The sequence below is a fragment of the Saccoglossus kowalevskii genome, chromosome 1, assembly GCF_978046115.1.
Source record: "Saccoglossus kowalevskii chromosome 1, keSacKowa6.1, whole genome shotgun sequence".
Taxonomy (NCBI): Eukaryota; Metazoa; Hemichordata; class Enteropneusta; family Harrimaniidae; genus Saccoglossus; species Saccoglossus kowalevskii.
Genome location: NC_140641.1, coordinates 13,162,493 through 13,180,470, shown reverse-complemented (window position 1 = coordinate 13,180,470; position 17,978 = coordinate 13,162,493). Strand labels below are relative to the sequence as shown.

Sequence of the window (17,978 nt, the reverse complement as noted above, 5' to 3'; positions counted from 1 at the left end):
GTAGGGAAATCATGCAGTATAAACACCTTACAAAAAACAACTAACTCTGAAGGTGCTGAAGTTAGTGCACTGTTCGATTTCAGATTTTTTTTTCCAAAGTTCTTGTAACTGACAGTAATGCTACATTTCCAGATGACAGTTTTTGTTACTCAGTTATAGCATCATCTATAGTGAATGAACCCAGACACACGGGACACTGACTTTAAAATTCCATTCTATCACAGAAGACATTATTATTAGTAGTAGTAGATGTAATTTTAAAAACTGAGCTGCCCGGTAAGTCTGTTCCAGCCTGTAACCCAACTGGCATGTTTTAAACAAGACAATCCAATTAACGAATTTCATTAAAACACCTTGATTTGTCAACAGAGTTCCACGTTCTTTTAAAAACGTATTTTGGCATTTCAAATTACAAGACGGAAAACAGCAATAGTGAAGATACTTACTGTTGACGCAAACAACATCAAGTTCCATAGATAACTATTTTCACAAATTTGTCGGTTTTTATTAAGGCCCGAAAAAAATAGATGCGACTTTTCCTTTCCTGATATGTTTAAAAGAAATGGATGGGTTGCTGTTCCTTTCCATTATGTCTATGATAATTTGGTAGATACCCCAAAAATAGTCACAAGCTTTCATAAGTTTTTTTTTGTTATATCATAAACTACCCATTTTTAAAATCCTACTGTTACATACTACTCACAGTAAACATATGAAAATAGCATTTTTTGACAACAAATCATCATAGATCAGCTGACAGGAATACATCCGATAGAACGTAACAAGCAATAGGCTTTATAGATTTTAAAAACAGCATATTTTTAAAACTTAAAATGATGAAATCTATCTACAACAGCAGTCCAGCAGATGAATTTCAAGAACAACAACAATTATTCACAAAAATAAAAAAAATTGCAGTTGTCGTCATGAAAACACTCAAAGCTCAGTAATCCACCAAATGAGCACCAAAAAATCAAACATTCAATTCAAAAAAACTGGCAGTTTTCAAAAACAAAAAAAAAGATGTTTTACTAAAAAATAACCCAAAATTTTATTAGGAAAACTACAGTTATCAACAAAATGATCGAATAGAATACAGCCCCACCGACATGTCAAGTTTTGAAGCAATCATCCCATGGGGAGGAGAAGTAGAAGAAGAAAATGAAAATACATTTGAAAGAAAGAAAATCACCAGCTCTGCACATCTACAATGTCAGTGATGCTAAACAGCAGACATACTAATGTGTATTGCACTACACTGGGAGCTCACATTCACTATGTCATATTACGTTAGCCTTAGACAAAACCTTAAGACACTGCACTCTCAATCGATCCTTGTTATAGGCTACACAATTAAAATTATTTGCCAGAACAATCCAAAAAGTAAACTTGCTATTATTTTAGACTTGCTATGCGAAAAAAAAGAGAGAGACATTTAACATGTATTGGAATGAAGAAAATGATTGGTCCTGGTAAATAATTTGTTGATTAATTCGAAAAACTTTCATGCTCTGTAATTAGATTAAATTATCAACTGGCAATTTGAGATTCCATGAAATTCTCACCCAAATTTGGCAATGAGCGCAAAAGGCAATATTATTGTCTGTATAAAAACAAGAAATGTACAATGGCTAATGCATGCTGTGGAAGAGTTCATTTAGGTTTAGGGGTATGAAGGGTAGAACTAACACAGTTAGTAGTCGCTGTTCAGTTCCAAAAATCTTTTGTAGAGTAAAATTAGATGAAACTCATTGAAGAGATGAATGAATGGTATTTGAAAAAGTTTTGTTAAATAATATAATACATGTACCAACTTTCTCCCTTTTCAAAACACTCCATAAAACAATCCCTATCCCAATATATAATGTCTTACTTCTTCAAAAGTACAAATTAGATACAAGTCTAGCAACGCTTCACTGCTGATGAAACTATTTAATATAATGTTGCATGTATTAATGATGTGCATAACCACAAGCAAAAAAAAACACAAAAAAAAATAATTATAATTATGGCGCACATCTTCTATTATTGATGTTTCTTGTGGTCATTTTCAGTCGCCGTGGTATCGTTATAAAGAGGGTGAATGGATTCAGAGATGTCTCCATGGTCGTTCATACTTTCGGAGCGGGATCTCACTGAGTAGTAGTGAATGATATACTGACGTATAAAGAAATGCCAGATTGTCCAGACGGTTAGAGCACTGATGCCGATGAGCCAACACCAGGCAATGTGCGACGGCAATGGTTTCAAAACAAGCTGGGGATCAAACTTTAATATAATTAATACTTCCGTCCCAAGGGTGGCAAGAGTGATCCACGACTGCTGTCCAAACTTCTTACAAGTCCTGCAAAATGCAAAAATAGAATTGGAATTTGCATTTATATAATTGCACATCCCTGAATTGAATGCTAATACCACGAAAAAACATGTATAAACACATTGAGAACAATTTCAGTGAAATGGACTAACAAATTTCCATTTTGCAGGGCTAATATTCATCATATTTCCAATTCTCAAGGTTTAAGGACAGGCCATTGGAATGATGTAAACAAATTAGTATCCAACAAATTGTCACTCTTCTTGACTTCGTTTTATGTAGATTTATGTGGGAAATAGACATGCCTTTTTTTTTTGTTCACATTATTGCTATGTAACACAAGTTTGATGTAAAAGAATCAGGAATCAGGTGGTGTTACACCCTTCACGATTGTATTATGAACAATGGTTGAGGATGCACTGTAATACTGATAATTTGAACAAAGACTTACGGATCTTCCAGATATTGGTAGGTCTCACGTAGTGCACATGCACTCTCTGGTACAACCAGGAACACCCTGATAAGATTGAGATAATGTGGCGGTGCCAACCATAGAACAAACTTAAGGTAGAAATAATTCAATTTACCCAATAGTATCTGTCCAGATAAACAAACGAAAAATCAAGTCAGCAACTGTCATAATTTCAATTATCATAGCTTGATCTCCCTTGATCTGATGTAAGTGATATAATTGCAGGAAATTAAAATTGCCCATTGGTGTATGCATCATTGATTCAGTGGCCATAACAATTAAATGCAGTTATTGTTATTTTCATCCATCTTAATCATCTTGATGTTACGGAAACACTTTATCGCCGAAAAAAGTCTGACAATATTAACTTACCACTGAGATTACAGCCAAAACTGCTAGCCATCTTTTAAAACTGGCTGTGGGTTTCCAGTCGTATCTCGTCCAGCTATATGGAGTGAACTGAGCTGCTATACGCTTCACTTTCCCTCTATTGAGTTGAAATGACAGAAAGCAAGTCGGTGATGATGATTGTTGATGTCACATGATTAATTTGTTGTCTGAAGAGTTTCACTAAATTGTGCCCTCTATGGTCAATGTGAGTTGTGTGTGAAGGGAGCTGTAATTTAAACTGTCTATTATTTTATTTCCGAAATTAGTTCATTTACAGTAAACAGTTAAATACAATATTTGAGTGTGTTTCATCCATAATGTAAGATTTCGAACATTTGTTAAATTGCTGACTCTTGCTAGGGAGCAAACGCGTTACCATACAGGTCTTTGGATGCCCCATTTTGGTTCATTTTGGATACTGCTCGATGTGAGTAAGCCAAACAAAAAGTGCATTTTGGGTTGATATTGAAGGCAGTGTGAAACTTGACAAGTGTGTGTGTCAGCAGAGTAAATGTAATATATGGTGTAAATAATATATAAAATATATATATCCTAGTTTATGTCTGACCAGTTTTTACATTTCTAATAAAATCATTGCATCTTTAATTACCATATGAACTGGTCTCTCAGAATGTATTTTCACCCTTGTTATATCACTGTTCGTCACGGTAACTGACTAGTAAAGCAGCACCACAGAGCCTGGTCTAAAGATTGATTGGCAATTGGCCTTGCTGGCTAACAGACACCCAGTGAGAAACTTTTTACATTCACATTAAAATGGTCTACATTTGGTCAATCTGAACCATCAAATGAGTACATAGACATATATGTGACATTATGCATAAAGTGTGTATAGTTTGAATATGAATGATGAGTCAAGGGATGTCAGAGATACGAGTATCGGTAAGGCCCTGGAACATGTATCAAATACTCATTTGTATGTTCAATTTACAGAACCCAGTTTGAATGACATATGTCCATGCATTACTGAATTGCAGTTCTGGAATAGCAGAAATGTTTGATTTTGATGATTTCTGATTGATTCTATAGATGTAATCTATGATTCAACAAATGCATGTGCATACATGATGTTTGACGTGATGTATGTAAAATTTGAAGATAATTGACCCATGATTGCCCAAGATACAGGAACAGCAGAATGCATATGCCCGCTTGCACATGGACTCGCAGAGGTGAAATTATAATTATCCCTTTTTAGACTTATGTTTGAATGGAAACTAATGAATAAAATCAAGATCAGTGGTATAAGAACCATTTACCGTATATGTATATAATTGTCTACTTTCAGTATAGTTTGCACATTTGTAATATTTGCAAAGTAAATTTGGCATGTGGAATGTACAAGGGAAGTAAAACCGACAAATCCACCCTAGTGCTGGTAGGGACAGTCACTGAAAGCACTTCTAGGAGGAGTGGTGGTACCTTTCAAAAGGCATGAACACAAGCATTGCTACCACAATGATAAGTTTATCCTGCATACACAAGTCAAGGCTGTACCAGCTGGTGATATTGCCCTGGTCAGCTGATCATTGGATTGTTTCATTTCACCTCTCTCTGATATGGAGTAAGCTAACCTTGACCTTGACACAGGCACATGCACCTTTGATTGCTGATCACTGAGTAACCATGCATTTCAATCAAGTTATTGATATCGACAGTGTACATGTAGATTAGATATCCAAATATTCATGGTTCCAAGCAGAACATTTTCCAGCGAGTACAATTTCAGTTTTATTTGGATCTTTTCACTGTCATATAACTATCTTACCACATATAAAAATATGTAAATTTCAGATCAAAACTTAAATAAAAAGCAAATGCAGCCAAATAAAAATCCTAAGTCAGCTATAACCTTAAATACGTTTATCCACATCCTTGAGTGATTTTTTTTTTGCTTCATGCAAAAATAATAAATAAACCAGGATCAATGTATTTAATATTATCATTGCTCCATAAATTCAACAGATAACTCTTAGTAAAACTAAAACACTAAAATCAAAATGGAACGAGGCAGTCATAGATTTTATGAAGAACGTTTGCTAAATACGAACAAAAATTGATTTTTTTTTACACTTAAAAATGTACAGATTTCAAAATTCTGCACAAGCAATCACAAAATTAAAATTAAAAACTGGCAGGCAGACATTCAAATTCTAATAATCCACTTAATGAAAGAATCTGTAAACCCTGCAACATAGATGAAACTAAAGATGAATTACACCTCCTTGTTGTTTGTCCAAAATAATGAAAACTACGCCAACAATTTTTTTTCTTTCTCAGGAGTTGCTCATTATCTGCTTAAGCTGTCACTACAGATGATCCGTACATTAGAAAGACTGTACCTGTATGTGGGTATCTTCCATAGGTTAATCCAGTGATACTGCTTAATATTCAGATACTCTAACGTCTTCCATCCAGCATAAATACCAATGCTATTGCAAATTGCCGCATCCATTATCCACTGAAACAATCGCAATAGCATTAATTAACCTTTTCACCACCAGTTAGTTCCCTCTTTTCATCACGAATTCACAAAATACTGTAAAATGACTAATTTTCACTGGGTTTAAATTTCACTGATTTACCATTTCAGGCATATTCAGTGGGTTTTAAATTCAGGGTTTCGTCATTTAGATAATGTGTTCTATGCTAAATTTTACATATTCACTGGGTTTTAATTTAGCGCATTTTCCAGTCAGCGAAATAAGCTAAATTAAAACCCAGTGAATAATTACCCCCTTTACAGTAGTCCCGTTTATGGTATGCACTTTTCTTCAGAAGATTGGGACAAAAACAGTCAATTCTTTTGAGTAAAAACTAAAGATTGACTCGAATTTTGTCTGTTAGCTCCAAAATTAGGATTTATTTCCAGAATTATTGAAGAAAATAAGGAAAAAGTGCAGAAAAATTTGGGCGAGAAAGGCTGGTGGGTCAAATGTCAACTACAATTAGATATTCTGTGAAACACTGTGAAAGCATTTAATATTTTTGTCACAAGGAATGTTCGCAATTCAATCCACTTGTTTGAATTTTGTGAATTTGCGACTACCCGCTGCTTTAAGGACCTTATAGTGAAGATATTAAATTTCACAATCTCTTCCCACTTTTGAATCTCACGGCTAAATTAAAACTGTTTACATTTCTTGTAGAACTCTTAATAATTACGAGTATAGAAAACAAATTCATACTCTTGAAATGAACAATGTTGATATGAATACTCAAAGAAACATCATTTTAAGAGACAATATTCTGTCTGTCTGTATGTCTATCTGTCTGTCTGTCTGTCTGTTCAAACTATAGAGATCAGGTCAGGTCAGTATCAAAAGTTATTAAATTATATACACAGTTTGCAGTTGTTGAGCATTGGAAATTCTAGTTTCAAATAGACATCAAGACCTGGCATGACATCAGCATAATGTAATGCAGCTGTTAAATCAGGTCAATGACATAAAACTGGGGCAACCACTATTTCATTCATTGTCATACATAATTGATAGTAAATTTCTCCTCCTTTAAGAGTACATACTGGTTGCTACTCGCTGACCAGAAACAAGAACAGCAAATGCATCAATTCCATTATGAATTACAAAATGTGATGACGGACGTCCACTTTATAAAAATCAAAACTTTCAATTGCAGTCGCTGCTCAGCAAACAAAAAAGGGGTCCATTTTCAATATTGGATGAGGATGGAGGTAATTTAATTTTTGGGTTCCAACCTCGCTGTATATGTACGAGTTTAGAATAGAAATTTCAAAAAAAGGCATCCTCTATCAACAAATAGTCATAAACAAAAATTACTGCCAATCGGTTATTTGGTTATTTGTATGCAAGTATTACATGTGTGCAGGAATGCCAAGAATCAAATCATGCAAGTGAAACAGATATATGGATATATGGATCCCCACTATGTGAAATCCCCGTTTTCTGTGCACATCATATCTATTTAATGGGATTCCCACTATTCCTTCTTCACCCATGGCAAATTACATTAAAATTTGGCGACAAGAAGTTAAGTGCAAGACTAATTTCAACCGTCAATTATTCTGAGCATGTCATCATTTGTGGAAAAAAGTGAATATAAATTCAAATTTAGGAAAACGTAATGCTTTACATTACTTTAACATAGATTTCTCCCTATTTGTGTAGTGGCTTAAACAGTTTGGAATTAGCTACATTGGTTTAGCCATGGTACCGAATACAACATGGTTTTAACCATAGTAGCTAATATAGTGTTCTTCCCCAGAGCAATTTAGCGAAGAGGACTGCTACTCTAATATTTACGCCGCTACTCTGAGAGCTTGCTTGCTAAGCTGATGGGTTTACCGCAACGCTGAATAAATCCCACCTCAACTGATCTAATTTTTATAAGTTTTATTGTAAATCTGTTATGCACATTTACTATTTCTGGTGTTCATTAATTAACACATTAGACATAAAAAAAACAGAATTGGCACTCGCTAGCAGACTGAACAGAAGTGTGAAGCTTAGTTTCCATTGCGATCATAAGTAGAAAGCAAATAATGCTCCAGTCAATGTCAACCCCGACCCCTCCCACCTCGGGCGATACGGGACAAATGTGGGACATTAGACAGGGTTTACCGCCAAACTGTGCCCGTGGAGGTGGGGTAATAGCCGTGTTTCGTGTCTCGTCATCGCTAGCATCGCTAGTACTCTGCTGATAGCAAGCATGGCGGACAGTGGCGATTTGTGGAAGAAATGTGGGGGGTTTGTTTTGGGTGGGGATTTGCCTATCCATCTTGCCCCAGGAGGTGGGGCATTTCGCAAATTTGACAACAATAATTTCCAAATCCCCCACTAAACCCCGAGGTGGGGAGGGTGGGGGTTGACATTGACTGGAGCATAAACATGATGAAGTACTAGACTAGAATTACCAAGAAAACACAAATCAAGTTCGGCCAAGTTTTTGATGATTGGAAGGTGTCAAAGAAGTCGTGATGGTAATTAGAGCAAGGGCCGCCCAGGGCAAAGCTTGTGCTTGTGATTTCATTGTCAAAAGTGCATTGAACTGTGGGGGACAATCAATGTTTATCAACACAAATGTCGCACATGCACGGCGTGACGACCACCTTTTAATACTAAATTGCTATATTATTTTTTTGTATATTAGGGTTTGTTGTTTTTGTTCATTACAAATGCTTTCTCTAATAATCTTTTTTACCTATAATCTTCTTTCCACTGTCGTACATGTCATGAACACTGAAAATTGGAGACTATCAATGTTTCAAAGTTTGATAAAACATTGTACTGTTATAACCTGTACTTACATGGTCCCACCAGCATTCGCTAAAGTTTGGAAGCTGATGTTCTAAAGTGTACTCCATCAGTTCAAAGAGTATGCTGACCACGTGGGACACCCAAAAGTCACGAATCATTAAACTCGTGAACCACCATCCAAACACATGCGCAACCAAGAAAAAATCCCATTTTTTCTGAAAAGTACAACATGATTAAAATTTTAAAAAAATGGGAAAATAGAAAACATGACAATTTACACATCACAAAGATGAACAGTACAAGAAATTGCGAATAATGCAAAGCAGTATTAACAAAATAAAATAAAATATGCCTTCAGAACAAGGCCATAGTACTTCGTAGCAGTGTGTTCTCCTAACACTGACCAATTTTGTCAATCAAAATGGAATCACCAGAAATCAAGTTGAGTCAGATTATTGACTGCTGGGGAAGTTTGGTCTTCAAGAAAAAATAACATTGTAGGTAATGTCTGTACATTGTTGTACATTGTATTGGTGACTTGTGCCACAAACAAAAAATGTTATGGCCCTTGAGGTCTTTCAAGGCAAAATCTTTTATCGTCATTATGAAATATTTTCAATCATACGCAAACTCTCAATTTATGACATGATATCATTAACCAATCAGAATGCTATGTACTGATGACATTTTCCGAAAATTATGCGCTTCAAAAACAGCAAATATGATGTATCGATAAAAGTGCAATGCAATACTTGTTCATTAGGAGAGGAGAGGATTTGAATGAAAATATATTAAACAAAACAAAAAACAATATCAGAACTTACCCAAAAATTATGGAAAGGATCAGGATGGTCGGGGTCATAAAACACACAATTTTCACCATAGGAAGTTTCTGGAAGAGGTTTACCTAAATCTTTGTCCAAGTATTTTAGTAACTGTCTTGCATCATCCACAGTCTACAAAGAGATGAATAAATATAAGGTCACTGGATGTTGATGGAGAATTAGGGTGGCTGGATGGACATTGTTAAGGTCACTATGTGAAGATAGGGTGACTGGGTTTTAATTTCGCTATTTTTGCTGATAAATAAAATCCACTAAATTAAATCGATATGAATATGTAAAATAAAGCAAGTCTTTGAGAGGTTTGCATGGAGTACCTGTATGTTCATTATTAAAGCAAATCAGACTTACGATTTTCAAGACGAAGTCGAAAATATCACTTTTTACCATAAGTATTCATCAAACTCAGAGAATTGAAGATATTGTCATGAAATTAACAAATCTGTTAGAGAATTATCCAAGGTATATTTTGCGAAGAAGCCAAAAATATAAAGTTGATACCAACAGACACTCAGTAATATAAACAGTTCCACTATGTCAACTAAGTCTGCATTTGTACGTACACGCAGCCAGGTATTTTGGTTTTCATGTTAAATAAACATTTTTGTTTTGTGAGCGAATAATTCTTAGTAATGTCACATTTGAAACACTATAGGTGTTTTGAGTACTGGTCGCTAATTAATATTCATGAGCTCATTAATATTCATATATGAAGCAAGGGATACAACTTACCTGGAAGAGTACAAAGACCAAAATAAGCTCATAGATAACACTAAGCATTAATATCAATCTCCACACTGCAGGGTGGGGTCGATTGAATGGACCATCTTTAGCCTGGGTCATGCCAAATAAACAAAACACCATAACAGTCGCAGACACCCCTCTGTTAAATAACAAACAACACTATAAGCACATAAGGTGAAGTGACCAGTTGCTCAAAAATGATCCCAATATGGCATCATTCTATGCAGGAATTGCCATTGATGATGTCGCAAGTGAATAAAGAACTTTCCACTACCTCCAGAGCATTGAAGCCCTGTCTCTGTTATTTATTTATTTTATGTGATCGCAGAAGTCTTTAACATAAAAAAAATCACACAACGCAGTCACGTCCCGAAATCTGCGTCACATCAAAAATGAGTTGGCTGTATGATTTTTTTTTTCAATTATGCGACTAGGATTGATACAAAACTCTGATGGTAATCATCAACTTTCACAATAATCAGTGAAAGGTACATGTTATGCATAGAAAACAAAATGGCAGTGTTTGAAATGACTGTCCGTCTGTATGCCCTAGACAAATAACTATTCGGTCGGACTGGTAAATATTGAATCCTACATGGACCTTTCATGGCATTTCTTTCATGGCCCGCTTAAATTACAATTTTGAAAATGTGATTTTACTAAACAATATTATTGGATGATGTTATGAACGCTGTTCTCTCACCACCGGTGGCTGAAATGAAACATCATGAAACGAAAAAATGCAATTATTTGAAATGTTAAATTTTAATTACCCGTTTTGCGTATTGGCAGAATAACAAATTTTTTTTTTAAGGTATCATCAAGTTGAGCACCCTGTAAACGTGTACAACCTACCAGAAACAGAACTCAGCTAGGTAATGGTGCTACAGTAGATGATGACGCTTTAGAGCGTCAGTCACTCTGAATATAAATCAGAATTTTCAGATCAAGATGAAAGCAATTACCAGTGAAAAAACTGACATGACCGTTGTATCCTATTTCTAAATACAGTGACTCCTATGCCAGAAATTAATTGAAAATAAATCTATTTCATTTCTATATTTTATTCTTAACCTAGAATTGTTTCCGTTATTTTGTGCTGGAGAGATGAAGCAGCGGATATAAAATCTAGAAGTGATGACATTTTTATTGCTCTGTATTTTATAACAAGACTTAAAGACAAAATGTTGCTTTCAACAGTATTTTGATTCAATCGAGCTAATCTGAGCGAAATCAAGGTATTTTGCTGTTATAAATTATTCATGAGTTTATTAATTTGCATACTAAAAAAGTGACATGGCGTGATTGATAAACAGTCAACTCAGGTGATATGTTTACATTGTCTCTCCTTGCAACACCCAAATAGAACATATTAGTATATGCAGGTAATTTCACAATGGCAGCAGTCAAGAGATCAAAATCCATCCCTGCATGCACACACACGCATATACACACACAATCACGTGTTGAACACAGGCCAGAATAAGCACTGATGAATAGTTACACAAAGACGTGATATCAGGCCTTTCAAGCGTGTGTACAATTGAATACGCCACTGTTAAAATCCGACTTTTAACTCTTGAACAATTAACAACACGATGAGAGGATTATTTTTTTTTTTTTTTTAATAATTTTTTACAGGGATTGATCAATATTTTAAAAACAATTTATGGAAGAAAATTATGAAGGTCAATTTTGCATCACATGTTACAGGGTGATACCATAACATTCTTCTACGCAAATTACCCAGTATTTTACAATTTGTACAGATTTCACTTAAAGATTGTATGGGAAAATTCGGGAGAAAAAAATTAGGCTTTGCTAATGAAAATACAGCCACAAGATACAGCACATCATTAATGTCAGAGTAAAGCCATGATGTTTGGTTATATTAGCTGCAAATAACTGACAGGTATATGAATATTTATCTTGTTGAATCATTTACCAAAGCGATATTTATCTTATTTTCAATGCCCTTAGAGACAAGATTGTTCAGGAAGTCATATCCAGTTTTTCCTTCTTTTTATTTACAATCGACTTCAAGATAAGCTAGCATTTTGAGCAAGGAATTCTGATTTCTGATAGGACCTTCAATTTTCCTGATTGCTGGTTTCTTTACAAATTCAAATAATTATTTTAAGCACAAAAAAAAAAATCATGTGAGACATGCATGATCAGTCAATTGCTCATGAAATAAGTATGGAATATCTTTTATTTTTTATAATTACTTTCAAAATATTTCTCTTTTTAATTTTGATATCAAAATTCGCCTTTGCAAGCTTATCAGCTGACATGATGGAATTTGCTCACATATTTAAATATGTGCATGTTGAGTGAATTTGCATAAACTGAATGGTATATTTAAACAATAAACCATCAAAGAGATACCAACAATTCTTAGTATACGTAGAGTTGCGTGTACATGCTGAGACTTGGTTTATTGCTATTGTATTATACCATTATGATTTTGGTATACTTTTTAGAAGCACCAAAATACTAAAATGCTACAAAATCAAACGATAACAAAGCATTTTAAATTGGTCCACAGTAAAATGAGAATGAGACCTAGAAACGGCATTAACCAATTTTAGATACCTCAAAACGTGATGCTATTGAAACAACTCATGGTTCAGATTCTGACTATTTGTATTTTATAGATATCAAAAGATTTGACACTAACTGTTTTCTGAAAGAAATGGTTAAATACTACAATTTGATTCTGCTTTCTTAGAATTAAACTATATTTAACTCATTTCTTGAAAGTTACTGGTTTAGTGTTAATATTTGCTATTCATTATCCGTGCTTGAATAAGAATGACATCATATGGTATATCATAAATATATGCACAGTTTGCATTAGTCACAAGGGGTATTTTGACCAATCATAACAATGGTTTCAACATGTTCATATACTATAATGTGATTAATGTGACCGTCTCTCTTCCACATTCCCCAAAATGACCAGAGGTATCAATGAACGAAATAAACTATCAAAACAATCTCCCTTGCAACATTGCAATATTCCTAGAAACAATGATAGTGGTGTTTGTTATGCCGACAATCGTTGGAAATTGACAACACTCATTTGTTAATCAAAAGTCCCACTACAGTGGTGCAAAAATTAAATGAAGTTGTATGCGCATGATCAAATAATAATTCATTGTGCTAAAATGTAAAACGCTAATATGATTCAATAATTCACCATTTTCATATTCCACATATTTCTCTTGCTCAAAATCATTTTAAATCAAAATCCATAAATCCCATTTGAAAATGATTGTGTCCAGCAGTGTTCGAAATTAACTGAAAATCATAACACGCCCGAAGGACCTATGTCAAATTAAAACTGTAGGTCTTTCTAGCTAACTGTAGGCCCTGATATTTAACAAATAAAGACTACAAGCTTGCAATTTCAAAACCTTTATTTACTAATCAATCAGATATATTATCTGCATCCTCAAAGAGGTCATCATCACTTCTTTCATCGTCACTAACTCATCAAAATCTTCAGAAAAAAACAAGATGTGCTGAACGGATATAAATGATTTCGTTTTCAATAACTGAAACATCACTTATCAGTGTGAAAAACTAATTATTCAGTTTCGCAGCAATATTATTTTGTTCAACTTGACTGACACAAATTTCATGCATCATTGCGGTAAGTTTCACCAAGTGTGAGCCCTTTTTTCTCATCAAGATTCGCCATCCACACAAAATCAGAAAATGGTTTATTATTCTTGGCTATTGCATGTGCATCGCGGAACAGAGGGTCGAGCTTATCAAACACTGCAGCATTCATCCATCAGCAGTTTCAGCTACACTCTTTCAAGAAAGATTCGTCATGTGAATTACAGCTTGATTATGACCATCGGATCTCTGGTGATCAACAAGAGTAGAGTGTTTGAAATAATTAGTCCCCACCACAAATGGCCCTTTTGAATAATTCTGAAAACCAGAACACAGCTTGTCAGGCAGCTTACTAACCGACAGCTGACCGTAGGATCCTCGACAAGGCCGGCAATACATCACATTGTTGTTCTTGTTATCAAAAGGTAACCAGTCTTTGAACTCCGCCTGCCAGCTAACTTGGAATGTGCGTGGTTTACGCCTAGACCGTTCGTATTCTTGCTGTTTGTCACGCCTTTCTTGTGTAGTTTTCACACGTTTAGCAGCAGGCTCCTGGCAGTTTAAATATCGCCACATACTTCGATGTAGACGTAACTCTGCAACTATTGATACCAGCGTGTTCGATGCAAATCAAAGATGGTGGAACATAAAATGTAAGCGCGAATTCTATTGGTTTGAATCGGAGGCTTGATGCCATTTGTTGATCAAACGTGCAAGAAAACGCAATTTTGAAACAATTCTGGAGTTACTAGCGATATTTATTATATATTTGGTTTTACAATCATATTAAATAATGAAACATTTTTTTTTAAATATAAATTTATGGTCGGCCACAAGGACTGATGGTTTTTCACAGCTCTCGGCCCTTCACACCCACTGTCGGTGTGAGGCCGACGGATCGACGTTAATTTTGAACACTGGTGTCCAGGGGTGTTGGCTTGTTGGGATTAAAAGTGTTGTAAATTCAAAACACCACTGACAATGTTCCTAGGAATATTGCAAGTAAGAATAAGCAGCCGGAGCCAAAGATAGCAAATTTCATAATAGAATTGTAGTAAATTATGCAGCTGTTAAATGCTGTCAAATCTCAATCTAGAGACATGACAAACGTATTACTCCTTTTAACAGTATTATTATTAAACTGGACTTACCTTTTAGTATTATAAGCGAGATCATCACTAACTTCTTCAATGAGTGCGACATAAACAAACACAGCAAGCATACAGAACAGTACAGTCAAGGTGTGTGCACGCCTGCAAACCAAGTATGAAGACATCTGTGATTATTGATGGATAGAACACATGTAATGAAAATGATGGATGTTAAAACTCTGAAATACAGCAGGCTACTCTCCACGACTTATTGATTTGAAATAGGGCAATATATTCTGGGGTCTCCAAAATTATGATTCAAAACAGTCACTGGAGAGAAGTCACCATTAATGTGTCTACAGTACATTACTAGTACTTTGGTTAGACTCGCCTCAAAACCTGTCATAAACAATTTTTCTTTAATAATCTGATGTGTATGCCAACAATAAAAGTGTTGAGCCAAGAATTCAATGCAGAGAATCCTCAGTGGTCTCAACAACACAAATATGTATAGAGTTTGAGGCATTGGCCTGCAAGCTAACATTTGTTTGGTACTAAAATAAAAGTAGTTCACATCATTTATACAAACTGTTTTATATTTACAAACAACGTTGGGGCATCACAATACAACACTGTTTTATAAACCATCACAAAAAAAGTCATGATTAAAAATAAGAGATGTTTTGCATTAAAATGGTTTTACAGTAATGATATATTTAACTTAATTACGATATTATTATTATTACATTGTCATGTGTAACATTAAATTTGAATTGTCTTCATAGTACAACATTGGTCGCAAATGTATCAAAACAAACTGTATTGTAGCAAAACAACTTCAACAACATTGGAAGCAATTGCTGTACATTTATCAACAATATTGATAATAACTTGCTGTAGTGTAGTGTAACAATATTTAGTTAAACATAATCGTTCAAAGAATGACTGAAACGATAGTAAATTATCAAATCACAAAACATTATTGGCATTGTATTACTGTGTATGTGACGAAACTCAATGGTGCGGCTATCTAGGTAGAATACATACAAACTGTATGTCATAGGCTCAAACATTACACCTGAAAGTGATTTAATTTTATTTTAGGTCAAGCTCTGAAAATTTCTCAGAATCAATGTCTGGTCAGTATTAAAGTTAAAAGACTACACATTTTGTAATCTATATAATTTTTTATAGCTTAGCTAATTAATAGAATTTGGATGTAATATGCAAACAAGCATACTTTTGTTTTATTCTGATAAACTTTCAACCTTTAAAAATTACATTTTCAAGATTAAAACGAGAAGCAACTATTCTGCTGTTCAGGACCCCCCCCCCTCCCCACTCACACACACACAGAAATAGCAATAGATTTAATTGTTGCCAACCAGCCCCCCCCCCCCCAGGAAAAAAACATGCAATGCTTCAAAATGCATTTGTGTTCAATGGTTAAATCCCTGAAAATCAAGAAAAATGCATGTACATTTAGAGAACTATTTTACTTGATATGAATATAATACTAGTACTTTATTATATGTGAATGCACCCACTTTCACACACATGGTCAGGTCAGAGACACTAGGCACATTGAAACAGTATTCAAAGTGCAGAGGTCATCAGGCAGCATCATTGTCGCAATTTGGCAGAAATATTGTATTTAAAATTATTCTACACACGTTGGGGCATGATCAAGGCATGCCATTAGGGAATGATCACTGCGCTCACTTATCACTTGCACAAATCAATACTCAAGATAACAATCATCCTAACTCACACCATTTTGTAGAAATTTTAATAGCGTAGACCACCTATAATTGACTGCGATCGGAAGAGCCTTTCCTAGCTTTCCAACAATTTGCAAAAAAAAACATGGCTTGTATGTTACCACCGTCCTTTAAATTAAATAATGTTTGATAGGGTTAAGAGCTTTTTTATTGCCACGATTATAGACATTTATTTACACATGTATGCAAATATGTCTAGAAACTGACCAAGTCAGTCAGTGTCATGTTTAATATAAAAGATTAACTGTATGATGATAAAAAACAGTACCAGAATCATAGAAGGCCTGAGACAACACATGTATTTTAATGGATATTATAATTCACAAAATGCATATTAAAATATATTTAATGTTTAGCCTGTCCATTCTATAATTTTAGAATATGTAATTTAGTGAATGTCTAAAGAGCGATATTTGTGTCTTATTTTAGCTTAAAGGAGAGAAACAGTCCATGGTGACATTATTATACAAAGGGCAAATTAAGGCCGTATATCATTAACCCGGTTATAAAATCAGCGAGTCGAATCGTCCCGATGACTCGAGTCCCAAAATAGCACGATAATTTAGTGTAAATAATTGATGTTCTCACTAAACAAGGGAGATCACAGCAACACATCAAATAGCGGAACACTCACCAGAAGTAACTCGTTGTTCCATCGTCGTAAACATGCGACTGTTTCTCAGCAAACGGTGTTGATTTCGCTGTGACCGTGTGACCAACGCACCCGCATTGGGAACATACAAACGCGACGTCTCGGTAAAACTTTTGCGGCAACTCAGATTCTCTGGCGCTGTTTTGGACATTGTTCGTACTGTCTTCCATATCTGTTGGGGCAACTCTTTCGCCGTTCTTTTTGATTTCCTGGGCTAAAGATGACATGACTGGGATTCAAATAAGTGATCAATCCGGACTAATGCAACCCATCCCATGCAACATTCAGGCACGTAAATCAGCCCACTGACACTGACAGTATCGTAACACTTATATCGCGTATATTCACAGAACGACAGATACAACAATTCATTTTCGAAATCCCCACTGATTTTAACGTACAATTGACATAATAGTGGTGATGATTGAATTAGAGAAATGTTCTTCCTAATTTTTGTAACACATTATTTTACAAGTAAAATTGTGATTATCGAATCGTCGAACAACAAATGCTGTAACAACACGCCCTCTAACGGTAGCTCTAAGTCGTCTAAACAAGTCTGACGAAAATTAGGAAAAGTTGGCTGTTCCAACCATAGTCAATGTGTTTTCTGTAAACAACGTAGGGAAAGAAACCTTTTTAAAATGAAAATAATATAGACACAGTATTTATTATCAATAATATTGTTAATTCAACTATTCCACAGGGAAACTCGGCAGTTTCAAGTAAAAACACGCCAATTAACTTTTTTTTTTAATATTACTGCTAAGCAATCAGAATTAATCGTCCAGGTAAAGTAACTAT

General features: G+C 34.8%; 1 protein-coding gene across 1 annotated transcript; it reads right to left on the bottom strand.

The window, feature by feature from the left end:
- Window positions 1-1,026: 1,026 nt before the first annotated feature.
- Window positions 1,027-17,490, bottom strand: LOC100366968 (phosphatidylserine synthase 2-like). The gene is made up of 9 exons (XM_002735832.4): window positions 17,157-17,490; window positions 14,802-14,903; window positions 10,012-10,162; window positions 9,262-9,393; window positions 8,488-8,652; window positions 5,543-5,661; window positions 3,162-3,276; window positions 2,769-2,914; window positions 1,027-2,344 (listed from the first exon to the last, which is right to left on the bottom strand). Exons 1-9 carry the CDS (start codon window positions 17,399-17,401, stop codon window positions 2,026-2,028), a joined length of 1,494 nt encoding a protein of 497 aa, XP_002735878.1. The 5' UTR covers window positions 17,402-17,490; the 3' UTR covers window positions 1,027-2,025.
- Window positions 17,491-17,978: the final 488 nt, after the last annotated feature.